General features: G+C 50.4%; 1 protein-coding gene across 7 annotated transcripts; it reads right to left on the bottom strand.

The window, feature by feature from the left end:
• Positions 1–105: 105 nt before the first annotated feature.
• Positions 106–26,856, bottom strand: git2a (G protein-coupled receptor kinase interacting ArfGAP 2a). Of its 7 annotated transcripts, XM_064353511.1 has the most exons (21): positions 26,682–26,855; positions 26,280–26,351; positions 19,821–19,954; positions 18,939–19,051; positions 18,692–18,797; positions 18,011–18,097; positions 17,748–17,878; positions 17,295–17,389; positions 17,118–17,163; positions 16,381–16,432; positions 15,809–15,881; positions 15,044–15,141; positions 14,496–14,607; positions 14,253–14,395; positions 13,797–13,946; positions 11,096–11,344; positions 9,431–9,520; positions 6,751–6,833; positions 5,743–5,931; positions 3,559–3,622; positions 106–2,197 (listed from the first exon to the last, which is right to left on the bottom strand). In XM_064353511.1, the coding sequence occupies exons 2-21, from the start codon at positions 26,329–26,331 to the stop codon at positions 1,979–1,981; spliced, it is 2,286 nt and encodes a 761-aa protein (XP_064209581.1). In that variant the 5' UTR covers positions 26,332–26,351; positions 26,682–26,855; the 3' UTR covers positions 106–1,978. The 7 variants fall into 7 exon arrangements, with proteins under 7 accessions (XP_064209581.1, XP_064209582.1, XP_064209580.1 ...); XM_064353512.1 differs by having other exon boundaries at positions 16,381–16,429; positions 26,280–26,856; XM_064353510.1 differs by having other exon boundaries at positions 26,280–26,855.
• Between the last annotated feature and the right edge of the window lie 259 nt (positions 26,857–27,115).

Genomic DNA, 27,115 nt, shown 5'->3' with positions numbered 1-27,115 from the left:
GATCTTTGTCTTCAAAATTCTTTCAGACACTTGCTTAACAGGATGAGTAATTAATTCAAGTGAGGATTATATATGTACGTGTCATAAACAAGTTGGTAGAAAATATTTCATTTGAAGCCTGGTTTATTGTATAATTATCAGGCAAAAAAAAAACACATGAAGGCAAATAAAATAATCTTACAACAGGTTTGTACATTAAAGGTCAAAAACAAACATGTTCAGGTTACAATTATAAATTAAGTTTATTAAAAAACAAAAGGCAAGTTTTCCCACTGCAGCCATGACAACGGCTTGACTGACATCCCTGCGTGAAGACCACACCCATTTAGAATCAGAGACTTGATGGACAGACGGACGTTTCCTTGATCGTGAGTTTCAAGTATAACACTGAGCTCTAAAACCTTGTGCAGATGAAGACCCTCGGAGGGAAGAATAACAAAAAAGGATATCTTAAGATCCCATCCCATTAGTTGCACACAAATTAGAAAAACCTAGCAGCACAAAAAAAAAAAAAAAAAAACACATTAGAAGCTTTAACCAGATTTGCGACTGACTAACCGCACAAATACAATCCTAGGCATAAAACTGAAAGTTCAAAGAATATGGCACCATATCTAGTACTATGATAGCTTTTCTACTTGAAAGCACCACCAATACACAGACATGTATACAAGTACTACAGGTTGCTGGTGGCTTCTGGGATACGTAGTTCTTTTTTTTCCCACACGTCGCCTGCTTGAGGCCTTTTGTGTTCTGATATATCCATGATAGGAAGCATAAGTAGAGAGTGCATTTGAAATGGAAGATGCAGTGTTCGTCGAAGCACGACCAATGACACTGGAAGGAATAAAGGCAAAGAAATAAAATAAAAATGTGTTTGGACACACAGGATTGAACTTTGTGCATCTGAATAAATCTCTCCCATCAGCACCCCCTTAAAATGGAACTAAATGCAGAGACTGAAAGATTTTTTTGAAAAAACGGCTCTCAAATAGTCTTCCTCTTTTCACATATAACAACCTAAAATGGAAATTTTAGGCCAAGTTTTTTTTTTTGTTAGTTTTTTTTTGTTTGTTGTTGTTTTGTCAATGTTGTGCAGGGGTGACATGAACAATACTGTAAAAAGCATGAGGTATATTAGCACTTGAGATATAACACTACTTATGGCTTTAAGGGGGTGGGGGGGGGGAAGACGGGGCACGGTCTGGTAACGATGCTGTGCAGGATCCCATTATACGATGACTGGTCTCCAAAGGAGCTGCCACTTCCCACTATCCGAATTTGAAGGACACTCCAAAAAGAATTCCCCTCAAAAGTCTTCAAAGCGTCTTCCTCTGTAGGCTGTTCTGCCTGCTGTCCTGTCCGAAGTGGCCAAGCATGCTGTCCTTTTGTGTACTCGGGGGGGAGGGGGGGGGGGGGGGGTGCAGGGGGAAGCGTATCCATTCGAAAACAAACGCCAATGCCCTTTACAGTTCTGTTTTCCGTGAGCGTGAACTGCACGTAACACTGCTGCAGTGTGGGCTTCGCACCCTGGCGTTCAGCTATACCTTTTTACATTTTTTTTATTTTCTTTTAAATAAAAAAATAACATGCAAATAAGTAATAATACTGATAGAAAATAGAAAACAAAAAAAAAAGACAACGAAAATTGTTAATGTCTCCAAATTGTTACATATTAAAAAAATAAAATAAAGCAAAATAAAATATATGTTAAACCTAGCACAGCGGTAACCAACCCCTGTTCCTGGAGATCTACGGTCCCGAAGGTTTTCACTCCAACCCTAACAAAGCCACACCTCACTCAACAGCTTGAGATCTTTGTGGGGCTGATCTTTGTTGAGTCAGGTGTGCCACATTAGGGTTGAGCTGAAAAGGCTGGCGGATCTCCGGGCACAGGGCTGGTTACCCTGGTGACCGAGCGGAAACGTCAGGCGTTCGGGTCAGGGGGAGGGGCCCTCCCTGGCTGGACACGCGCGGGTCAGTTGTTGTTCTCTTTGGTGGTGATGGTGACCAGCTGCTTGGCGGCCTTGGCGATGTCGTAGGCGCACTGGATGACCTGCTGGGTGACCAGCTGCATGTCGGGGCCGGGGGCAGGGCTGCTGTCCGGGGGGGCCGCCTTCCGACACTCCCCCTGCAGCCGGTGCGCGCTGGAGGTGAGCAAGCGCAGCGAGCCGCGCACCGTCTCCGACCGCGGCTTCTGAGAGGGGGGGGAGAGGGAGGGAGAGAGAGGAGAGAGAGGGGAGGGGGAGAGAGAGGGGAGGGAGAGAGAGGGAGGAGGGACAGAGAGACAGAGAGAGAGGGAGGAGGGACAGAGAGGGAGGGAGGGAGGGACAGAGAGAGGGAGGAGGGGAGGAGAGAGAGGGGGAGGGGAGAGGGAGAGAGAAGGAGCGAGTGGGAGGGGGTAGATAGAGAGCAGGGAAGGAGGGAGGGGGAGAGAGGGAGAGAGGGGGAGGAGAGGGAGGGGGGAGGGAGAGAGGGGGAGAGAGAGGGAAAGGGAGAGAGAGAGAGACGGGCATTATAATCACGCATGCACGCACACACACACACACAGGAACACACAGAGACACACAAAAACGCACAACACGCACACAAACACAGACACATCACTCAGAAAGCTGACAAAGAAAGCATTCATGGATGTTCTAATCAGATGCTGATTACGGCTGCTTTGACTATTACCGCTTTTCAACTCAGACCAAGATTTATAGCTACGAAGCAAGGGAGGCTACGCTCCTGTGTGAAGACGCACGTCTTCGTGAGTCTCTGTAATTAAGAATACTCTTCCAGTCAACAATAAAGGACTTAAATGGTTGCAGTTGGTGTATACTCATAACATTAGGCTTTTATCTCAGAGGTGTGTGTGTGCATACATGCATGTGTTCAAGCAAATGTATTCTTTGAAAAGTATAATGTTTTGCCTTTGTTTTCATTCCTACATGTAGTTTTAGACAGAAAGTCCAAAGGTTATGCCCGTGATATTCTGTACAGTTTGTCCTAGCTTTGTGGAATGAGAAAAACGTCCAATAGCACCGCGTCTTTAATCCGTACAACCGCACAGGAACGCGTTGCCTCTGCGCAACCTTCTACAAATCAGCGGTTCTCACTGCGCATGCAAAGCTATGCGCAAAAACCTGATCAGAATCTACTTACGCCACTGCCTAAAAATACCTTTATGTTCCAACGAATATGCAAATACACCCCAAGCACCTCTGGTGCAACTAACGTCTCAATAGTGGAGGATGGGCTCCCCCTCTATAGCAGTGTTCCTCTCGAGATTTCTTCCCATTGGGGAGATTTTTCTCCCCACTGGGAGTTTTTTTACCTTATGTACCTGCTGTTTGGGGGGTTCAGGCCTGGCGTTTGCTCTGTGTGCTCAGTTGTCTCTTGCCTTGCTACTCCAGTGTAAAGCGTCTTTGCGACAGTTCTCTGTTAAAAAGCGCTGTGCTAATAAACTTTAACTGAATTAGAAAGCCTCTCTGCGCTCACAGCGTGAATCTGAACACTCCTCGGGTTTCAGCCAATGAGAACGCAGCATCCCCCCCCCCCAGGTGTACTTGCCTTGGGAAACAAGGCCGCCATTTCCGTCACAGCAACATGTATTCTTTCTGAACACGGTATAAAGCTGCAGGAGAGGGGGGAAAAAGGGAGGAAAAAAGTTGAAACATGGCAACCGGCCTGAACTCACTCCCGGGGGGTTTAGTACTGTACACAAACTCAACACCTAGGGGATTAGTGATCTGTTAGCGAGCAACCCTTTCACCCTGAAACCTGCCACCGTCGCTAGAAATCTAATCTAACCCATCTGAAATGTGTGCTGAAGTGAAGACCTAAATCCCAAATAAATTTACAGCTATGGCAAATTTCAAATGGAATCACTAAAAAAGAACATTTCATCAGTGGACTGCCAAATACACCTATATTCACTACACCACTTCAATTCCAGACACATAATTACATTTTTTAAAAATAATACGAAGGTAATTACTGATTTGCTAAGAAACAAACTGTTATTTCTCCTAAAGGATTGCTATTCTAAGGTAGTTCAGAACAAGCTAAATACTGACAGTAAAATACCTGTGGTATTACAACCCATCAGTTGTAACAACTTGTTTTGCTGTTTGACGGTTTGGACTGATTTGTTTGCATGAAGAAACAGAAGATAAATGACTATAAACATGGGCTGTCGGGGGGGGGGGGGGGTGTGTGTGTGTAGACAATGACAAATAATCTGGAGCCTGTACATGAAAGGCAGTGGCCAAGATTACATTTCAATTGCCCCAGTGCTCCCTCAACCCTTTCAGCTGTGACATCACAAATATGCAATTAGAATGTTCTCAACTGAACATTCTGATGCTGATGTCACAATCACTACTGGTAATTGAAAGTGACAGAGTTCTAGAATACCGACTTAGAATTTTGAAAAAACATTCCAAAAAATCTGCTCATCAGAGGGTTGATACATAAAACTACGCTCCCCAAATACCAAAATATTTTCCCAAATGTAGCATTTCAGCGCTAAGCGAGCCGATGTAATCCTAGTTTTCGAGACAAGGAGCCCACACAGTCTCACAGGACAGCGCAGTGTCTGAAGGGGTCCTGTTGTAGTCTCTCGCCCGCACCCAATGCCATGTAAGAGCGGTCCCGATGACTCAGACTCCCCCGCCCCCCAAACCCCACCCCCCACCCCCCACCCCACGTCTCAGAGGCCCTTTTGTCAGGAGGCCCACTGCCTTTCAGCCCAGGCCCCTGCAGTAGAGCGAAGGAGCGAGAGAGGAGGAGGAGAAGGAGGAGGAGGAGGAAGAGGAGGAGACTGTGCCTGGGAGGCAGGGACACAGGCCGGAGTACCAGGAGGCCGGGTCGGGCCGGCGGAGGCCCGGCGGCGGTGGCGGTGGCGGCGGCGGCGGCTGCAGGGCAGGGCCCTTCTCGGCCCAGGGCACCAGCGTGCTGAAGCAGCCCAGGCTGTGCCTGAGCCTACGCACCCCCTCCCGCTCTGAGGGCCTGCTCCGAGCCGGGGGCGCGCGGGGGGCCGGAGAGAGGAGGAGGAGGAGGAGGAGGAGGAGGGGAGGGGGAGGAGGAGGGGAGGGGAGGGGAGGGGGAGGAGGAGGAGGGGAGGAGTAGGAGGGGTGGAGGAGGAGGAGGAGGGAGGAAGGGGTGGAAGGAGGAGGGAGGAGGAGGAGGACGAGGAAGAAGGGGTAGAGGAGGAGGAGGAGGAGGGAGGAAGGGGGGGAGGAAGGGGTGGAGGAGGAGGAGGAGGGGAGGAAAGAGGGAGACAGAGAAACAGAAAAGGTGAAATCATAGGGGGAGGCGGAAAACTGAAAAAAGGCTCACTTCAAACTCAGAAGGGACAAATAGAGAGAAAGCAAACAGAACAGAACGCTACGCTCAGGGAAAACAAAGAGAAATGAGAGGACGTTAGCAACGCGTTTATGGAAACATGAAGAGAACAGAATAGGCTGGATGGTGTAAATCATAGGAGGGGCTGAGCAGAGGGGGAGGGGGGGGCCAGCAGGGTGGAACGAAAATTCAGCAGATAGTGGGCGGGGCGGGGCGGGGCAGAGAGGCGGGCACGCTGGGCAGGGACGCGCTGTGATTGGTGGATGGGCTTCCGACGCCGCGTCCGGATTCCTGTGTGGGCGAGTGAGCATGGTCTCTCCTGACCCTCCCCCCGTCCCGTCCCGGCCAGTAACCCCCCGTCCCCCCGCCGTCCCGTCCCGGCCAGGCCCCCCCCACCCCCCCCCTCACCTCTCGTGCTTGTTCTCCTGCGCCGCACGCAGCAGCTCCTGGATGTTCTTGGTGATCTGCTCCGTCTTCCGGATGACGTCCTCCGTGCTGGGCAGGGCGGGGTCCGGCTCCACCTCCAGGTCGTCCAGCTCCGGGATGGAGCCCTCCCCCTGCCAGCCGCTGGTCCTCAGCTTGCTCTTCCGTCCCAGGCTGGGCGGGAGGGGGAAGGGGGGGGAGACCGTCAAACACCACACCCAGGGACAGGAGAGCCAGTCCCGCTCACTCCCACACACGGTATAAACCATTTCCGCTCACTCCCACACACAGAGTCCTGAATCTGAATTCCATTCCTGCTCCATCAACTAAAATCATCAAGCGACACATCTGAACACGCAGCGTTCTGACACATGAGGGGAATTCAGACAGCTTTAGAACTCATCTAAAACTGCATGAAATATCAAACGCCTTTGAACGTCTTTGGTTTTCCCACCTGTACTCTTAACTTAAGCAAGAAAGCTGCAGGGTAAACCGAAATAGTATTTTCATACTTTTTTTTTTTTGTTGCCATACTGGCCCTGATTAATTAAGGTGAGCCTGACAGTGCGGGAGAATTCATTACAGAAGTATTAAAATGGTAAATGGACTGCATTTATATAGCGCTTTTATCCAAAGCGCTTTACAATTGATACCTCTCATTCACCAGAGCAGTTAGGGGTTATGTGTCTTGCTCAGGGACACTTCGACACGCCCAGGGTGGGGCTCGAACCGGCAACCCTCTGACTGCCAGACAACCGCTTTTACCTCCTGAGCTATGTCGTCCATTTATATAAATGCAGTCCATTTACCAGAAGTATTATGCTTTGTATTTAAGGGGTTCACACTGAGGACAGTATCATAGCGACAGTGCTCTGAACAGCACAGGTGGAAGACAGACAGGAAAGGGGTTTTGGGTTTGAATCCCACGTAGGTCCTGTTGTACACTAGAACAGGGTTTTTGTTTTATTTTTATTTATTTTTTTAAAGCCCTACCCCGAATCGTCCAGCTCAGCGTCGTTGGTCGTGTTGTCATAGTCGCTGTCCGGCATGCTGCTCTGCTTCTCCAGCTTGGATGCCTAAAACGCGGAGAAAAAGAAAGTAATAGGCACTGCCAGAATTCAGGCGAAAGGTTTCAAATCACAGAACAACTGAACGCAGGAAAAATTGCTGCAGATCTTGGGCATGTTTAGCTGTTTTTATGCAAAGTCATGTCACTTGAACACAAACAGAACTGTCCCTAACCGATACAGCAAAAATGTAAAATCTATAGAATACAGCTGAACATCCTGCTCCAATAAAAAACCTAGAAATACTTCTGGCAAAAAATTGAAGAAAAAAAAAATAAGGACCAATTTTGTAGTGCACGATATATGTTAGCATTAAATTTAGGCCGTTTCAACTTTCTGTTGAGCTACACCCATGATTAATTAAGCCCTGTGTGGCATGGCAATGACCAAAGTAAGGATGAGGACTGAAAAGAGAAGAACACAAGTAACTTTGCATGAAACAAGCAAACAAAACCTCAAAAGCAAGGCGTGAAACTCAGTGTCGTCATGGTGAAGCAGTTATGATTTTACACTGCCAGAGTTAGTCAGAGAAAGGGTTATCCAGGGGGTTCAAAATGGTTTAGGGGGGTTTTTTTTTTGTTTGTTTGTTTTTTTTCCCCCCCTCTCTGAAAGAAAATAACTTGGGGTTCAGACCCGAGTTGTGTTATTTAGGAACAAAAATCACAGAGAATGGTGAATGGCCAAAAGTCAAAGGTCAAAGGTCAAAGGTCGGAATCAGCAACATGGAGACTCCAGAGTGCTTCGCCCTCCATCCACACAGTTTGAACTCCTGATAATAACAGAGGCTTGCGTGTGGCACAGGGCAGAACCTCGGCACGGGGCAGCGGACAGAAGACACGCACACGCAGGGGGACCCAGGGAAGCCAGGACGGGCGCGGTCCAGTTTAAAACCCAGCGCCGCGCGGCGGCTAACCCTCACCGCCCGCACGACATCACGACTTCGACTCGACTCCGTTCTCAAATCCCCGGTCTGCAGACTCCGCCGACGTCTGACAGATAGCTCATCAGCTACGTTAAAACATTTTTTTAAATTTTTTTTTTTAAAGTACAAAAATGAGTCGAAGACCTTCGGCTAGACCGAATTAGCCGCCGGCCGAGTGGAAGCCGTGATGTAATCCCGCTCGAAGCCCACGCGCGATAGCGCACCGAGGGACGGGCGTGCCTCGGATGTCGCGTCGAACTCATATTTTTGCGCCATTACCTAATAGATTAAGGGGGGGGGGGTCACATGGTTTGCCCAATGTGGCAAGTATGATTCATGGGGGTAATGAAACCCCCCCCTCCCCAGATTTCAGTGCGTCGCTCTGCACCGTCGCATTCATGCAAATCCCCTTTCCCCCGCGGGGAAACGGGGAGTGGCATTTCGCAGGGAGCACGTCAAGCAGGAAGCACACACGCATACATACCCGTATCTCCTCGCCCGAGTGCGAACACACACACACACACACACACACACACAAACACAAAACACACTCCTCCTTCAGCTGTGCTGGGGACAGGGTGCAACGCAGCACCCTGCAGTACAAGCAGAGAAAACGTGATGGTGGTGGGGTCACGTTATTGGTTGTCCGTCCAGGATACGTGAGCAAGGGGGCAGGGATTAGTCCCCCCCCCTCGCCCGGGTCAGAGAGGAAGACTCCTGGATAACCAGAGAGGAAGACTCCTGGATAGCCTGAGAGGAAGACTCCTGGATCACCAGAGAGGAAGACTCCTGGTTCACCAGAGAGGCGGTTTGTGTTACTGTGGCGGGCGAACATGCTGGGTCAAGCCGTTGGGTTGCGGCTGGGTTGCTTTCAGGCTAGCGCAGCGCATAACCCAGCACTGCAGCGGGCTGTGGGGGGGTGGGACGGGGGGGGGGGGGGACGGGGTCTGCACACTCACTGAGTTTGAAAAGTAATAAAACAACTGACAGGAGGAAAAACAGTCAAATAAGAAACATGGACAATTAAATGACAGTGCTAAAAACCGTAGGGCATTCACATTACTGCAATCGTTATTTTTTAAAAACAGAATAGAAAAAAAAATGTGACAAAATTTTGATGCCTGATGAAAATTGTGATGCTCCAAAAAGTCTAAACCAGCTGACAGTTCAACGAGTTCATCAAACTCTCAAAACGGCAAGGTGCTCCAACACATACAGGATTGCTTGCTGCCACCTCACATACGCACAATAACTTTTCCAGCAAACCAGTGGCTAATCTAATATCATATCATACACATATAACACTCGTACAAATGAGTACAATCACAGGTCTCGTTAATTGCCGCTCGTTAATTTGGATCATCGAACCCGCTCCGAGTCACCTGAGGACAGACGCGGCCCGCAGCCGTCGGTTCAGACAGAGAAGCGCTGCATTCTGGGAAGGGACGAGTGAGCTCTGGCAGAGGTGAGCAATGGGGGTTACTGGAAAAGGTATGGAGAGACGAGGACAGAGACGGAGGGGTGGAGGCAGCCCAGGAGGTGACAGAGTGGTGACTCATGCAAAGGGAGCGGGGGGGGGAGGGTTTGAGGGGCGAAGGAGGAGGTCGCCAGCAGGGGGGCGGGGGGGGGCGGGGGGACGTCACGTCCCGCCAGGAACCAGGCCAGAATGGAGGAGGTACTTAACCCTTTGCGTGCTCTCGTCCCGTGACCAGGACAGGGTGGTGGGGAAGGAGGGGAGGGATGAAGAGGTGGTCACAAAAGCCCCTCTCCCGATCTAGAAAGGGGTTCAAACCAAATTAAAACAAAACAAAAAAAAAAGAAACCCAGCCACCCCCCACCCCCCAAAAAAAAAAAAAAAAAAATTAAACCAATGGGGAAAGTAGATGAAGGTGCTCCCAAGTACTGATGGACCAGCGGAATCCCCAGGAATGCCCAGCCCTGCTCCAGGAGATCAGCTGCCTGTAGGTTTCCACTCCGACCCTAACAAAGCCACACCTCATTCAACAGCCAGGGATCTTGAACAGCTGCTAATTGGTAGAGTCAGGTGTGCCAAATTAGGGTTGAAGTGAACACCTACAGGAGGGTAGATCTCCAGGAACGGAGCTGGGCATCGCTAGGCTAGCCCTAATGGACATTCTGAACAGCTGAGGCCATTCCTGGATTAGTGCTCGGGGGCAACCATCTACATCAGAACTGTTTGGAACAGAGGAAGGAAATCAACACAAAAACAAACACAAATATAAACAAACAAATATAACAAAACACACAGTACACCACAGACAATACATGAATGAGATGCACAATGCCAGGGAAACGTGGGTATGAAGATGGCAGGGCGGCTAAATATATTCTATGCATTTTATCTTTAAAAAAAAATATATATATACCTTCATTCAAAGTCTCTCGATATTTCAAGATGTACCTGCATTCAGTTTTATGTGACAAATACAGTGTCTGTGATGCACTAATTTCCACTCATTTAGAAAGACTAACACTTCATAAATGTGACAATCCTAGTTTCAATAACACCTCCTAAAACACAATCAGAAAATAATTTCACTCCTTTTCACTCCAACAGTAGTGAAAAAATGAACACAAACAGAGATGTGGTCTTATTTCTTATGACAAAAATAAAGGACAAAAGCAATGAAATACTTGTAAAAACAATGTTTAATACTAATTTGAAATGGGTGTACAAACCTTCACAATACTTCAGAAAAGTTCAAAACGCTCGGTTTACACCAGAATCACTCACATTGTATTTCACCCCGTCTGGGAGTTAAAAATGATTTAATTTTTTTTGTTCCTTTTTTCAGGCAACTGCGACCGAATAGCACTCAGGCAAAGCACTGGTAATCACGGAATGTGCCGGAAATATTGTGAAAGTTGAGACGCGGGGCACCCCGGTCCCACGTGGAGAGAGAGGGGGTGTGCCCCCCCCCCCCCCGCCCTGCCCCGCCCCTCACGTCTCTCCCTTCCCCCCTCGAGCGGGCGGGGGCGGGACTAAGCTGCGCGTTTGATTGACAAGCCTGGCATTGTCCTCATAGGGGCTGACGCCTGACCGCGAACATCTCGCGGCGCTAGCGAGGACGCTAGCGGGCGGGCTACGCGGCCGCCTAAACGAGCGCTCGTCATTGGTTTGTTCGCGCGTCAATCAAAAAGGAACAGGAAACCACCAGGGTTGAGAGAAAAAAAAAAAAAAAACAGCTGGCAAAAGGAAGAGGTGAAAAAAAAAACGAAAAAAAAAAAAAAGCGGGAAAATAAAAAATTAAAAAAAAACGTAGAGAATTGAGAAGTAGAAAAAGAATGGCAAAAAAAAAAAAAGGGCTAGTTTGCAGGTGTTACTTACATGAGGCGGGAAGGGCTGCAGGCTGGGGATGCCCTCCTCGGGGTACGGGGCCTCTCCCTTGGGGAGATAGGGCTTCAGGCCCGAGCCGGTCTCATACATAGACATGGGCCGGCTGCCCCGCCCGGACGGCCGGCGCTTGAGGGGGGCGGGGCCGCAGGGGTCGGGGTAGTCCGCCCCGCCGGGGGCCTGACACATACCGGCCGCGACCTGACGCCTCAGAGAGAAGTTCTCGCTTTGCAGAGAGTGCAGCTGGAAGAGACGGTCAGCAGATACGCTAAGGGAGTGCTTTTCGGGGGGCAGGGGGGAGCCGGGTGCCCCCCCTCTCTGCCCTGCCCTGCCCTGCCCTGTCCTTTCCTTCCCCGCCCCACTCTGCTCTGTCTTGCCCTCTCCTGTCCTGTCCTACCCTGCCCTGCCCTACCCTGGTGTGATCTGGCCTGGTCTTTAAAAACGCAAATTTTCATGTGTGATTTGTGCAAAACTTTGTGGTGCTCAATTTCAAACTAAAAGCAGGTGTTTGACTGGTGAACCAATGAAATCAAATCTTATTACCACTCCCCCGCCCCCCCCACCCCCACCCCCCCTTCACCCCACCCCGATTTATACTGTAGCGATGTGTCCAAGATGTAACAAAGTTAATTGGTACTTTTGTGTAAAAAAACAACATCCTCTCTTCTAGCGTTACACATGCTGAGCGTTAAAAATAAATGAATTCAAGCACAGAGAAATGTCAAGCAAGCAAGCAAGCAAGCAAAGGGTGCAAGCAAGCAAGCAAGCAAGCAAAGGGTGCAAGCAAGCAAGCAAGCAAGCAAGCAAAGGGTGCAAGCAAGCAAGGCCTCACATTCAGCCAAAGGTTACCAAGGAGGACAAGGGACAGACACCGAACCAGCGAAGCCAGGCGCAGGCAGTAAGAGGAAGGAGGGCATTCACGAGACAGAGAAACCCGGTCCCAGGAGGACCGAACGTTCAGGAGGGAAGCTGGGAAAATCATCACCATCATCAGCAGCGGTTAAGTATTACTGCGACGACGGATCGACGGGATGAGACGAGGCGGCCGATTGGACCGCGGCTGCACACAGAACTGGAAGGGAGACGGATTCTGATTCGCTCACAAGGGGGTGACCTCCTCGCAGGCCAATTCAGACGGGAGCATTTTCGGCCAGGCACACAGAGCGTTCGACACACACAACGCCAGCCCACAACAGCTAAGATGACACGGACGCTTCCACGGCCGAGGAATGCCCATGTGACCTCGCGGGGGAATATTTCAGGGCTTTTCGGTAACAACTAGCTCAATTCTCCGAAATTCTCCTCTAGATTGAGGAACTTTTCCTTTTTTTTTTTTTTGCGAGACTGACTCGACACAGCAGAGGGATATGGCCATTTAAGTCACAAACTGCCATTGTTCCAGGCGCAGTCTAAAAAGATTTGTTTGTGCCTGTAACGTGATCCGCAGGAGAACACAGCAGTACTCTCTCCGGTCGTACGGACATTAACTTCTTCCCACTGCGCAGAAATACCGAAGTTATACTAAATTAACGTTCGCAGCAAATACGCGTAACTCTAACCGACGCGCTCGCGCAGGCGAATACCCAAAATGCACTGCTGTGAAGAGCCGTCCAGTGGCCACAACACAGATTCAATACCAGCTCCGGTTTCAGCGAGGACTAAACAAAATGGCGGATCCGATTTCCGCTCTTCGCTTGGGTTCCGAGCCGCCCGGTTAACGGTCCGTGCAGGCGTGCACGCGCGCGTTTAGAACTCATTAATTTTTCAACGTCTCTGGAGCCTCCCGTTACACACCAAAAGCTTTTACTTTTTGTTTCTTATTAAACCTGAGAGCTTGTCATAAATCAGAAGCTTGGACTTCCCTTTCTCAGATAGCACTGACGCACACGTGCCCACTTTGGAAAGTCCCAAATAATTCACTGTCACACACTCCTCACTCCAACAAGGGAGTTCTGTACCAAGAAATGTATTCAAGTTAACGGGGCATGTAATATGAGGTACAACACTACTAAGATGGTTCGGCATCCACTGATGCCTATTCCCAGAACTCAAACCTCCGAAATTAAAAACAACAATAAAAAAATAATAATAATAAAATAAGAAAAACATGTTGAACATTCACTTTGTGACTAACACTTTGCGTTGTGAAGGCAAAGCGATGATGTAACAGTCTCTTTCTGCAAACACTGCTGGTTCTGGCATCAATGTGTAACAGCTACTCGAGCTTGCTGGGCCAAGTCTATCCCACCCAAACGGTTATATTATACTACAGCAGTATTTGTAGTGATGTTACTGTAAAACAAACAAAAAAAAAAACAAAAAAAACAGTTGAAACAAAACTTGAAAGAAGCACTTGTTCTAGAAACAAACCTCTAAAGAAAAAAAAAGGGTTAATGTTGCATTCTTTTTTTTAAACAGTGAATTTCTTTTTTTTTTTTTTTTTTTTAAATCCAAGGACTCTTTCTATCGGTTCTTGCCCACAATGCATTGCACAACTTTGTCTGACATACAGAATGAGTGGAGCGGGGGCGCTAACCCGGAACACAGTTCTGTCTGTTAACTCCCCAGTGTGTGGCTGTCCAGACGGAGGGGGGGGGGGCGGGGTCAGAGGCGGGCCCCCCCCCTCGGCGTGTGATTGGCCCCCCGGGGGTTAGGTGTCTGTGTTAGTGTCCCGGGGGCGGGGTTCCGGCGGTACCTTTTTCTGCATGAACCGCAGCTCGTCGCTCAGGTTGCTGTTGACCTTCATCAGCTGCTGGATCTTGGCCTCCGAGGCGCTCAGGGCGTTCTTCACCTCCAGGAACTCCTGCGCCGTGATTGGTCCGTCCGACTGGTCCGAGTCCACGCTCTGCGGAGGACACCGGGGTCGGGGGGTGGGGGGGGTGGTGGTGGGGGGAGAACGGAGGTTTTTTACTTCAGGGAACTGAGGAGCGCGATGGTTCGGGACCTGAGCTTGCGACGCAAAGGTTGCGGGTTCGACTCCCAGCTGGAGTGCTGGAAATATTCTTAAATGAACTACTGGTAATTGAAAACAATGGAGTTCTAGAACACCGACTTAGAATTTTGGGGAGGGGAGGGAAAAAAAGACTTTTTTTTAAAAGACTTTCCAGTCTGCATAACTGTAAGTCTTCAGAAGGGTCCATTGGGACGTTACCTTGGTCCGGTCCCCTTTGCCAGAAGGCGGCTCTTGATCAGTGTCCTCGTCCGACGCCACGCTGTCGTAGTCGGGCTGGTCGACCTCCTGTCCTTCGCTTCCATGGCGACTGCTGATGCCCTTCAGGATTAGCTCCACGTTTTCTAGAAAGGCAGGCAGCCCGGGTAAGTCCTGGTCAACACACCCGAGCTTTTTCGGTTTCGCGGGAATGAAGGAACACAGCTCGGCGGGCGGTGCCAGTACCTTTCGGGCTCGCGACAGAGTTTCCATGCTGCCGACGCTTCGCGTCGCTCAAAATATCGATGACGAGCGTGGCAAACTCGTGTGCATTGAACCGCGCAAGCTTCTGCCGTCCCTGGAAAAAAAAGAAACAGAATAAGAAATAGGATTAGACCAATAAAGTTGATTCACTATGGATACAATCTAAATAATATTTTCTTTCTATCAGAAAACAACCAAAACATTTCCAATCTAAATTTGATACCACTCGAACTTGATATTCTTTATCAAGCATTCTTTGCATACTCATAAGACATTTCCTGTATTGCTGCAGTACATGTGAGATAAAACACGTTCCTCATTGGCTGATTTAACACCCTTTGAAGTGCAGGGTTTTTTTTTTTCTTTCTTTTTTTAGAATGTTTTCTCAAAATCAAAAGTCAGTGTTCTAGAACTCAACTGCGTTCAATTATTACCAGTGGTGATTGTGACATCAGCATCGGAATGTTCAGCCAAGAACATTCTAATCTCCCATTTGTGACCTCACACATTAGAGGGGTTAAAATACTCGCCTGGTTTCTTGTCGATGAATATTCAGGGTTCACAGGGAGGAAAGGCACGACTGTCGTTTCTGTCACCAGCGTGCTGTGGTTCTGAGTCGCTAGCCATACTGCAAATAATAGAACAGACACAGACTCACTCTACAGACAGACTAATTTTACTCCTATATACACACTATATATACACATCTAACATTTAATCTCTTCGCTGTCCTTGCAATGTTTTCCGTTTTTAAAGCCTACGTCCTGCGGGTTTGTCCTATTTTAATGCTGCATGAAAATTTCCCTTTTGGGGGGGGGGAGGTCAAAGGTCAAGACTGAACTGAACTGAAGGGAGATAATTCAAACCCAACATGACGCAGCGAGCAGGACTGGCAAAACAAGCCTTCTTTTGAGCCGGAACATAATAAGTATCGATTTTTGCTTCTCCTTTCATGTCGCTCCCCGTGGCAGTCGGCTCCAGCCAATTAGACGCCGCATGAATGACTCCACTGTGCCATTTAATGCTTTTACAGTCCTGCGGCTCCCTTCGGAAACAGGAATCAACCTCCGGCCCTCGATTCCAGATCCAGCCCTGGTTTTTCTTTTCTCCCGGGTAATTAGCGCTGCTGATTGGCCGGACTGCCTTCACACCCGACTCCCAGGCAAAGGGAGGGCGGAAAACCAGCAGTGCTCGGCCCTCGAGGACCGCGAGTTGCTGATCCCTGCCGTAGGCCTTCGCCGCTTTTACGCCCCCCCCCCCCCCCCCCGGGGTCAAGGCGTCCCGTTTGGACCCACCAGCGTCGGTCTCCCGTCTGTCCACCTCGTCGTACACGTCCATCGCCAGCTCTTCAAACAGGTGGTTGCTGAGCTGAAATGAAAACGATTCGAGAATGTGAAAGTTGACAGCACCCTGTGCTGTGTGTGTGTGTGTGAATGTGTGTGTGTGTGGTCAGTGGCTTTACCCGCAGAGCAAAAGTAGGCATTTCACACAAGGAACGGGCTTTCACTTTCTCAGGCTAGAACTTTTCAAATTTTCCATCCAGAAGTTTCTTTATTAGTTCAAAATGTATTTCCCTTCAGAAAAAACTGCTGTGATTCATTTCATTGTGTGAGCGCGTTGATATAATGAGGTTTCCACACCACTCGTTTTTCACTTTTGAGAGAATTAGACCTTGACTTTTTTATTCTGCAGACTATTAGAAGTTTGCAGCTGGTAATTTGTTTCCTCTGTTGAAATCCCCTTATTGGCCGTCTTATAATCCATAAACCCTTTCCCTCTAAAGGATCGCTGGCTTATCTCGCCTTGCACGGGTTATCCGACCGCACGGCATTATGGTCTTGAAAATGGCCTTCGACAAAATACTTACAGATTGGAGCTTTTTCTTCGCTGCTTTGGCCAGTTCTGATAAATCCAGACTGCTAGAAGTAAAAAAAAAAAAAAAAGAAATTAAAAAAAAGAAAAACGTTTCACTTCTAAAACAAAAACAGGAAGAGACATCTTAAGCCTATACTTCAGGGCATACTTACATGTTCCTTATCCGTTAAAAGGGGTGCGACAAAAAACAAGAGAGATGTCAGGGATTAAAGAGGATAAGATATGAAAGCAGGATTTACAGCGAGCCCAAAAATAAACGGCGCAGATTAGGGCGGTCACAGTGTGTGAAGAGCGCGTCCTTTGACCTGAGCATGTGCGAGATTAGAAGGGAATGCTTCCCGGGGGGGGGGGGGGGCGGGGGGGGGGTAAAGGCAGGTATGTCCGCTGACCCAGAAACGCGTCCAGACAGGTAAGGGGGAAACTGGGCCGTCTGTCTCCTCCTGCCCGAGCCAGGCGTTCGGCCCGGCGAGAAAGAATGTGGCGGCCTCCTCAGAACACGGGGAACGTCCAATCACCCGCTGCTCTGAACCCGGCCTGGTTTTTTTTGTTTTTTTAAATGGGAGGAGCAGTACTACACCCCCTGCGGCCACCCTTCCCACCTTGCGTTTGATGTTCCGCGGGACAGGCCATAAACCGCACCCTGAACCGCACCCTGAACCGCACCCTAAACCGCACCCTAAACCGCACCCCAAACCGCGAAGCCGCTAAACTTATAAGAGCACACCTTACCTGTCGGCCATCTGGGGGATTATGAAGTGTTGTCCGCTTTTATGATCTGAAAGGGAGGGAGAGAGGGAGGGAGGGAGGACAGAGGAGGTCCGTTACAACCAGAGCCACAGCTCAGACGCGCTTGGACAGGCCAGCGTCACCCGTGCGTGCCCCCCCCCCCACCCCACCCCCCCTCACCTGGCTTCCTCCCGCACAGGTAGAACGCTAGCCTGTCGGTGAGCTCGTACTGAATCTCCACCAGTCTGTCGGCGAGGTCGGGGTGCCCGGCTTGCCTGGAAGAGACGAGGGGGGGGGGGGGGGGGGGGGGGGGGGGGGCAACGAGGGACAGGCTTACGAATTAGACAGAGCACTTCCTCCCGACGCCTCACTCGTTTTTGTTGTTAGTCAGCACTTTACAGATGAATTAAAGCAGTCTCTTGGTTATTTTTTTTGCATCTGAATCGGTTGCTGACATTAAGACCAGGAGACCCTGCGTCTCTCCAGGACAAAGACTGAAGGTCCTCATGCACAGGAGCCTCCCGAGCAGCTGGAACCCAATTCAGAAAAACGGGCGCAGCTCTCCGGGCCGTTTGGTACGGGGTGGGGGGCGACTCTGCGGGACGTCCGGTGCGAGGCAGGCCGGGGCCGTACCTTGCATAGTCGATGGGGGTCTTGCCGCTGGAGTCGGGGGCCCCCGGGTCAGCCCCGTACACGGTGAGCAGCTCCGCCTGGGACACCTGGCCCGCCTTGGCGGCCACATGCAGGGGGGAGTTCCCCTTCTCCTGGGACGGGACAGGTCGAGGGGCGAGGGAGAGATAGAAGCACACAGTCTGAGCCGGGACACCCTCAGATGGGACGGGTGCGATTGCGGGGTGTGACGGGGACGGGGGGGGGGGGGCGTTTCAGGGTCTTACCGGGTGGAAGAAGTTGGCCTGGGCCCCCAGGGACAGTAACCTCAGACACGTCTCTAGATTACCCGTCCGCACGCTCGAGTGGAGTTGCTGGGGGGGGGGGAGAGCGAAATGGAAACAGCTCAGTTCTACTTTTTCGTTTGTGTGCAAAAACACGTACACAAAAGGCTGAACAAAACAAATGAGAAAAAAATTTATATGCAAAGTGGTTGTAAAAAAAAAAAAAAAAAAAAAAAAAAAACCCAAAATGGCTTGTGTTCAACGCCTTGAAACCTTCCGAAAAAAACTAAAAAAAAAACGATACAATCAATTACAATCAAAAACCTAAGAAAACTAAAATACTAAAAGAAACAATGAAAGAAAACAAAATGAGTAAATGCTGATTAGTACACACTTCAGACGATGACTGATCACAGAGTGCATTTCAGGAGGCTCAGTCAAACCAGCTGTGAAGTCTAAACAAAGCAGTCCCACAGCCAAGCTGCTGCGGTTTGGCACAAATTAACATACGATATTTTTATAAACGTTTAAGTTTAGACGCTCTCCCCCTCGCGCCCGCCTCAGGTGCAATCTAACCCACACTCAGAAACCCGGCCATACAGATACGAGCAGCACCGCGGGACGAGGGACGCTAGAGACGCCGCCACTAGACCAGAGCAGAGGGCATTCTGGGAGCTCTCTCACCTTGCTCAGGTCCTTCGCCGTCAGGCTGTCGTCGTCCCGGCAGGGCATCCGGTGGACGAAGGCCAGCATCTGATATTTGGCCTTGATGAACTCCGTCTTGTTTGGGCTGAGGGGGACACAGAGGGGGGCGGGGGGGGGAGGTGCATCGGTCAGACAGGACCCAAAAAAGACTCATCCTGTCTGCCCCAAACGCCCGTCCCGCCGTGGGGTGGGTGGGGGTTTTGGGGGGGGGACGGGGGACACTCACTGCACTTTGTCCTGCGGGTTGGCCTTCCTCTTGCCGCTCATGATGGAGGCGGGGTCCAGCAGGGAGTGCTCCCATATGGCGTTGGCGCCGTTGTTGTACAGCGTCTGCACCATCTGAGGGAGACAAAGCCGACCGTCACGGACGCGAACCCGAGGGTCCGAATGACGCAGACCAGAGCACAGAACGCCCTGATGCAACCCAGTACACAAAACACACTCTACCAGCAGGTCTGCATGAGATCTCATTCATATAAAGGTCCCTTCCTGAATGATTTTCAGCCTGGGCTTTTCTTGTATAAAGGCCATTCCTTTGTAGGCTCCTGAAAAATGGCCAGCTCTCAATAAAAAGCCTGCCATTCGTAATGAAGCTCTGCTATTTGGGGACACGCTGATCCACAGCGCTGTTCGAGCGGAGCGCCGGGGCGCGTCGCCCTACACGGATCGGATGACTCCGCGCCCGGAAGCCCCGCCTCGACGGCGAGCGCTAATCCCAGACCGCGGACGCTCTGATTCTCCGAACCGCAGGCACAGCGACAGCCTTATCTCTGAGCGACACAAGGACTGCACTGTGAATGGCTGCCCCAGCAGCAGCCTGCTTAACCCTTTCAGCTGTGACATCACAAATATGTGGTGAGAGTGTTCTTAACTGAGCGTTCTAATGCTGATGTCACAATCACTACTGGTTAACTGAAGGCGAAGGAGTTCTAGAACACTGACTTAGAATTCTGAAGAAAAAAAAAAACATTCCAAAAAACCTACTCTTCAGCAGTGTGCTGTAATACAGTATTGATATGAAAGGATTCGCCCAGCACTCTGGCAGAAAGGAGAGTGTGTGTATAAGTGTGTGTGTGTGTGTGTACAGGGGTGGGTGAGGGAGGCGTACCTGCAGCTGGGTGGGAGGCCAGGGCGTGTGGGTCAGGTGGCGCACCTGGGAGCTGTGGCGCCCGAGGCTGCGGTGGACGCTGCAGCACTCGTCACAGACGAGCACGCCCCTGTTCACCGAGGCCCAGCGAGGCTCTGCAGGGACAGAGGCACAGCGGAGCGGTCAGAGCCCGAGGCGCTAACGCACAGCAGCGCGGTCAGAGCCCGAGGCGCTAACGCACAGCAGCGCGGTCAGAGCCCGAGGCGCTAACGCACAGCAGCGCGGTCAGAGCCCGAGGCGCTAACGCACAGCAGCGCGGTCAGAGCCCGAGGCGCTAACGCACAGCGCGTCAGAGCCAGAGGCGCTTAACGCACAGCAGCGCGTCAGAGCCGAGGCGCTAACGCACAGCAGCGATCAGAGCCCGAGGCGCTAAAGCAAGCAGCGGGTCAGAGCCAGGCGCTAACGCACAGCGTCGAGCCCGAGGCGCTAACGCACAGCAGCGCGTCAGAGCCCGAGGCGAACGCACGCAGCGGTCAGAGCCCGAGGCTCTAGACGCACAGCAGCGCGGTCAGAGCCCGAGGCGCTAACGCACAGCGGGTCAGAGCCCGAGGCGCTAACGCACAGCGCTGTCAGAGCCCGAGGCGCTAACGCACAGCGTGGTCAGAGCCCGAGGCGCTAACGCACAGCAGCGCGGTCAGAGCCCGAGGCGCTAACGCACAGCGCTGTCAGAGCCCGAGGCGCTAACGCACAGCAGCGCGGTCAGAGCCCGAGGCGCTAACGCACAGCAGTGCAATCAGAGCCCGAGGTGCTAGCGTCCTAGAGCTTCTCAAGGGCAGAGAATCAATGAGCCGCCGCACGCGCTCGATCCTGCAGGAGCCGTCCTTCTCCTTCCTTACTCTTCAGCTGAGGCCCAGTCACAGGGACACAGAAGACACAGAACCAGGCAGCGGAACAGCAGAACCAAGCATCGGAACTGAACAGTGGAACCGAGCAGCAGAACAGAGCAGCAGAACAGAGCAGCAGAACCGAGCAGCAGAACCGAGCAGCAGAACCGAGCAGCAGAACAGAGCAGCAGAACAGAGCAGCAGGACCGAGCAGCAGACCAGAGCAGCAGAACCGAGCAGCAGAACAGAGCAGCAGGACCGAGCAGCAGAACCGAGCAGCAGAACCGAGCAGCAGAACCGAGCAGCAGAACAGAGCAGCAGAACCGAGCAGCAGGACCGAGCAGGAGACCCCAACAGATCAACCCAGCAGCAGAAGACAGGGCTTCATGTGAAAGAACGCTGGCGAAATGGAACGTGGCGCGAGAGCGCACTTCCTTCCTGTGAAAGGGGGGGATTCTGGGATGCGAGTCAGATCGGAGAGCATCTGTCTGAGATTAGGCAGCGCTGGCGCTACAACCCACGGCCTCGCAGAAAGAAAAACACGATCAGCCCGACCCCCCCCCCCGACTTTCCCTCTACAAATAACTAAAAGGGGGCCTCCTCTCCGAAGGCTCGGTTTCGCCTGCTTTAAAAGGCACATTGTGTTACAGTAGATACTGTTACAGCACCCCCGCTGTCCCCAAATGGGCTTGGCCCCTGCTAAGAGACTGCCCACCCCCAGTCTTTCATTTCTGCTAACGTCCCGCGAGCGCTTTCTGTCCCGCCATGGTGAAAACTCACGGGTGTTTGTGGACTGACACCTGAACTTGGTCCCCTAGCCGCGAGCCTCAATGGCTAACCCGTCACAGGAATACTACGGTTTTGGCGGCTGCGTTGGGGGCCGCCGTTTCCACAGAACCACCACAACAAACATCACCTTCGCACCAGCCCACGTCTAACTGACCGCCATCTTCAAACACAGCTCTGAACTTGAGGAGAACGGCACCGAGACTTTCCGAGTTGTTTTTGTTTTTTTTTTTCTCGCGCTGTCGTAGCGGCTTCCGGAACCTTCCGCGCGATCGAGGGCGCTCAGTTTCCCCCCATCCATTATTCAGAGGCCGGCTGGCTGGCTTTGGCAGGCCGCTCGGCTTCAAATGTAGGCCAACCGCACGGCTCTTTCTAACACGCTCCAGAAGGAACTCCTTTTCCCAGCATGCCTCACATACTTAATCTACATCTCCAGTCAAACTCACTATTTTTTTTTTTTTTTTTTTTTTGCGTCAGGCCCAATTGTCACAGGCTAATGTAATCTGTGCACAACAAAAAAGATTGTTTTAAGTGAATGCTTAGAAATGAATAGTGCTTTTCAACCCCCGTTTTTAAAATTACCCAGAATGTACCTTTTAACAAAACATGCATGCGCTTCAAGGCGCAAAAAACTAAAACCGCGAAACACTGCCAAACGCTCCAAGGCCTTCTATTTCTAAACCTGCGAGCTTCAGCGGTACAGAGTGCAAAGAGGAAGTGGAACCACACATCGCCATATATGGACAGCGTGAAAGGGCTGCTTCTGAACCCCGTGTCGTCCAGCCCAGCGACTTCCTCTTTTGCTCCGAGGCGTGGCTCGAAGACGAGGCAAAGCGCAAAGCGCCTTCCACAGGAGAGACGAAGATACCGCGACGGAGAGATAAAAGGCGGGAAAAACTGGAAGTTCGGTTCTTAATTACCGCATACCTGCAGTACAGCAGATTCTGAAACCCGTGTCTCTTTCTGTGGGAAGAGGGTGTAGGATAATGGGGGGGAGGGGGCCCGTTTGCCTTGGACGGGACACGTTCACTCACACAAATCACGGCGCAGATGGCCGAAGGGTCTTCGGGAGCCAGAAGGCACCGTGGGTTCCAACACGCACGGGGCAATTTGAGAGCGCCAGGGAAAAGCGCGGGGGGCGGAGCTGTCGAAAAAAACGCGAAGAAACTGTTCGCTATCATCCGTCAGCGCGTGTCCAACACGTACAGAAACATAAAACCGCGATATTCACGCGCCGCTTAATATCCCTCAAAGAGCCTCATAGCTCAGCTGCTCCCGCCGACTTCCACGAGCGTGCGTTGCCTGTGGCCAACATGACACAAGCAGCAGCTCACAGAGAGGGGGGGGGGGGGGGTTATGGTTAACGTTTTGGTGATCTGTGTCGGAGTTTTAAGACGCCCCCTTAGGCAAATTAAAATTAAAATTAAACAAAGGGCCCAGCTTCCCCGAGACGCCTTTATTTTTAGGTCACAGCGTGCGCACATTCGCCAGATTCTGGGTGACTTTGGGGCCGTCAGTTCCTCATTTCCAGTGAGAAGGGACAGCCAACCGTCCTCACGCACCGACCAGCCGCAAAAATCACCCGCCACTGTAACCAGACGCACACCCCTTAGAGAGGGTCTGGCCATCAAGCGTAGCTCCACTGCTCTCCGTCAACAACAACACGACGCAGGTCTCTCCACAAAGGCATCGCAGCCATTTACTACCCCTCCATACAGACCAGAGAATACACATCATGGGGTTGTGAGCTTTGTGGCAGTCAGGGGCCTGGGAGATCACACCACCTGCTCATTTTCTGAAAGATCCGCAGTACTGCATCCAACACTGTCAACTGCAATCTAAGCAGCTCTGCGTCGCTTGCAGGTGCTCTTCTGTTGCGTTTTGTCATTGCTACACATTGAACTCCGTGTGATGGATAAAAAATGGTCCATAAATAAAGTGCGAGTGAATGACTGATTGACAGATTGGCTGACTGACCCCCAAGAGGCAGGCAGTGTGGAGACAGGCCCGCACGCCGCCCTGCATTCGCATGTTTCTGCACAGCTGCGGTGGGGGACTTGCCACCTGGCGCGCAGATCTGTCTGTCTTCCTTCCTGCCTGCCCGCGACACTAGAGCGAGAGCCGCTAAAATAAACCCATCCTGTCTCAGTGCCACCGCGCGCTCCGCTCGGGCTGCCTGCACGCTACTCTAACAGAATCGCTACGTAGAACCGTAACAAACCTGCCAACAGCCCACACCCATTCACCGCGCACTGTCCTCACTCTCTACACCGTTGCACACCAATCAAGACGCGTCACGCAGTAACAGCGATAGCGACAGCGAAGACAGAGCCAGGCCGTTACTCTAACGGCGCGCTAATCACCCGCGGCAAACTCCGAAACCGGCAGCGCCAGCTGAACGAAAGCGATCTTTCCTCCTTACATTCCTGAACGGTCCCCTTTTTTTACCGCGTTTCTGCGAGCGTGTTCGTACAGAGCATAAGCGGGAGGGCTAACGGTGGGGGCTCGGCGAAGCTAAGATGCAGCCTCTGGGGCCTGCGCGTGCATGACGAAAACTCTGGCAAAGCCCAACAAGATACGCTGCACGTCACGGTCGGCATTCCTTTACCGTCACTAAAACTGCACACGGAGTGTAAGGCAAGCCCTGAACAGGGAACGTCTCCGATTTTGATCACGTAGGCCAACAGCGTTACACCATATTAATAAATAAAAAAAAGTGCAACACAACAGCACAACCCCGCTCATTCTCTGGGCATCCTGTTATTTTTCCTGGCTTTCAGGACAACAATCAGCACCGTTCCTGTAACCAGATGGCCACACAGCATGCAGGACTGGAGCCAGTCGTCCAGCACGTGCAAAAGCAATGAGCAGTGACATCAGCAACACTGCAGATCTCAAATTATTTGAGGATTAAAAAAAAAAAAAAAAAACATTCAACACTTAAGAATAGTTTAGACCCAAGTAAAAAGGTGCACAACTACTCTCAGCCAAACAGATCAGAAAGTGGAATTTGGCAATGGGACAGCCCCATTCTGCAATGTGAAGAGAGATAAATTACTTCTTGTCTGCCAGATAATGCACAGCCCACCCCCTTGCTTTGTGTAAAAACAAGACCAGGTCAAAACCTAGTATATGGCTGGACCTCTCCGGCCGACCAATGGTGTAACTTCATAGCTCGGCCGACCAATGGTGTAACTTCATCACTCACTCAGTAACTTAGTCGCAGACATTCACGTTTGTAGGGCTGGCCCCGCTGTTGCGGTCCAGCCAAAAATTCCAAGCAACATTTGGAACTTCATAAACACAAGCAAAGCAGCACAGTGAATACCATTGGTGTCAGTTGGGATATTATTTTGTGACAAAACTCCAGGTCCTAGAAAGAGGACCTTGCCCATGCAGGCATTCCTCATACTCTTGAGTTTGGTTCTGCACCGTCCCAGGTCTGTCATAAAGTAATTACAGGGGTCAGGCAAGGTACATCTTGAGCAGCAGTCAAATTCTGGACTGTACACACCATCAATCACAAACCATGTGCACAGCCCCAGTCACACAATCCTGCCCCCCCCCCCCCCATCCCCCGGGGCACTAACTTTACACACCACACATATAATTCCACTGTGCAGGTGTGCAAACAGAGACAGTACACATCACTGAGCAGTCGCAGCGTTCAGACACTGCTCCTGTCCCGTCGGCCAAGACAGTGGACAGCGGGGAGTCTCGTGCGTAATAGGCTCAACAATCCAGACACTTCAACTTAAGCCTACCACTCCCTAGATGTGTGACATTTGCCTAGCCCGGGGCAAGGGTTTTCCTCGGGTGACGATGACTTTTAAGCACATTCCGACTACACAAGACTTAAACGCACTATAAGACTCCGGGACCCAACCCTACCCCCTGTCATTTAGTTAGCCAGCTACAACCCATCTGTTATTAATTCTTTTAGATCCAGGCATACCAAGAATACTGTACTCGTAACACGAGTGTGCCCCTCCAAATACTGCTCAAGCTAGTTGGTACAATTCAGATACCTAGCAACCATCACGTTTTAGCACAGCTCACTTAAGGTAAGATACATGCTGTAAAATTACAAACTACTGCATTGGGCGTCCTGCATCATGACATCACCATGCATAAACTTGAGCCCGTGGTAGCCAATTTGATAGCTACCATAAATCAGAAGTGAACACAAAACATAGCCAGATAGTGAAGCAAGCAGAACACAAGCATTCTGTAATATGTAACCAGCTGGTCATTTATATAGCTTAATGTGCCTCGGTATTGCCGTTGTTACGGTCGCTGGCTAAGAAATCGCTAACTAGCTGTAGCCAGCTAACTATAACTAGCAGGCTAAAATGAACGTAGCTTTGGCATAGCAAATCACTTGGCCAAATGACTGGATAGCCATCGACCACTAGCCAGCTATTTAGCCCCACATTGCATATAAAAAACATTTTACAAATAAAAATCTCTCCACAAAACAATTTTCGTAGTTGGTTAGCTCATAAAACCAGTTAAAACTGTAAACTAGAAAACATTTACATTGTTAGCCTGCTAAATATGTTGCCATGTGTTGAAAAGACTATTAAGCGAACGAAATATTCACGCAGCCGGGCATTTCAGCAGAAAACACTTTTAGTTGCGGTGGCAAGTCAAATTAATAGCAGACTAGCAAATTAGTCAGTATTTCTGTGTAACTGTACAGAATGGTGGATGATTGGCAAGTCTTTTAGCATACTTTAACGTGTTTATGTCTAGCTAGCCATGATAGCGAACAAAACTGCTAGCTTGGGCTAGCTATCTTTTCACTTACCTGGAACGCTACAATCAGCGCAAACCTCGCTGTTCCGCAACCGCTTCGACATCCTTTTCCCCGATAAAGGGCCTTCAAAAAGGTCAAAAATATGTTTTGCTTAATTTATATATTCATATGACAGATAGAAAACGGACGTATAAAACTATCCCGATACAATTCCAACTGAGGGGGGAAAGGACAACAAAATAACTGGCTAGCACCACCAGTCTTTTTTTCCTCTTCGTTTTTATTCTACAACAGAGACGGGAAGCCAGCGGCTGCAGTTCTCATGACGGAAACTCTAACCAGCATGAATGCGTATTGTTGCGGAGGCCGTGTTTATTCAGGAAATAAATATACGGGGAAAGTCTAGCGCAGAACGAAGACTGCAGTTGAAGCACAGCGTAAAAAATATCTTACGTAAAATTAAGTATTATCCCTTCAATAGACAGGAGACACAACGACGTCCGCCTGTCAAGAGGTCTGGGTCACGCACGTCAAAAGTCTTATTCTTCAATAAGATACGACTGTTGCTTTTGCGCTTGATCTGGAACCGGTAAACGGAAGCTGTCTCAATCTCATTGCGCTTGTTACTGTTGGATGCGTAACTTAGATAAATTACGTAGCTTGCTTCCTCTCCATCTTACAGGATGACATCAACTCGATAACTGAAGAGTAGTGTTCGCTGGTTGGGCAACGACTTTGAAATGGCAGGGCGCAGCATAACGCCCGACGATTTACGCAATTTTATGTTTATTATTGGAATTTTTAAAAAACATTACATTAATAGAAATATGTAAAACGTCCAGAGTCGAGTAACTAATTGTTAACGGTAATTGCAATTCCCCCGAAGT

This window comes from Anguilla rostrata, chromosome 10 (assembly GCF_018555375.3).
Source record: "Anguilla rostrata isolate EN2019 chromosome 10, ASM1855537v3, whole genome shotgun sequence".
Taxonomy (NCBI): Eukaryota; Metazoa; Chordata; class Actinopteri; order Anguilliformes; family Anguillidae; genus Anguilla; species Anguilla rostrata.
This window is presented reverse-complemented; position numbering and strand designations above follow the sequence as displayed.

Excerpts from the sequence above, each read along its gene's own strand:
- git2a (XM_064353510.1), bottom strand. The coding sequence starts at position 26,331 with ATGTCGAAGCGGTTGCGGAACAGCGAGGTTTGCGCTGATTGTAGCGTT. Across the intron at positions 17,164-17,294 it reads CCTGTGCGGGAGGAAGCCAG|ATCATAAAAGCGGACAACAC; the intron begins GTGAGGGGGGGT and ends CCTCCCTTTCAG. Across the intron at positions 9,521-11,095 it reads TGCAGCCCTTCCCGCCTCAT|ATCGGGAGAGGGGCTTTTGT; the intron begins GTAAGTAACACC and ends ACCCCTTTCTAG.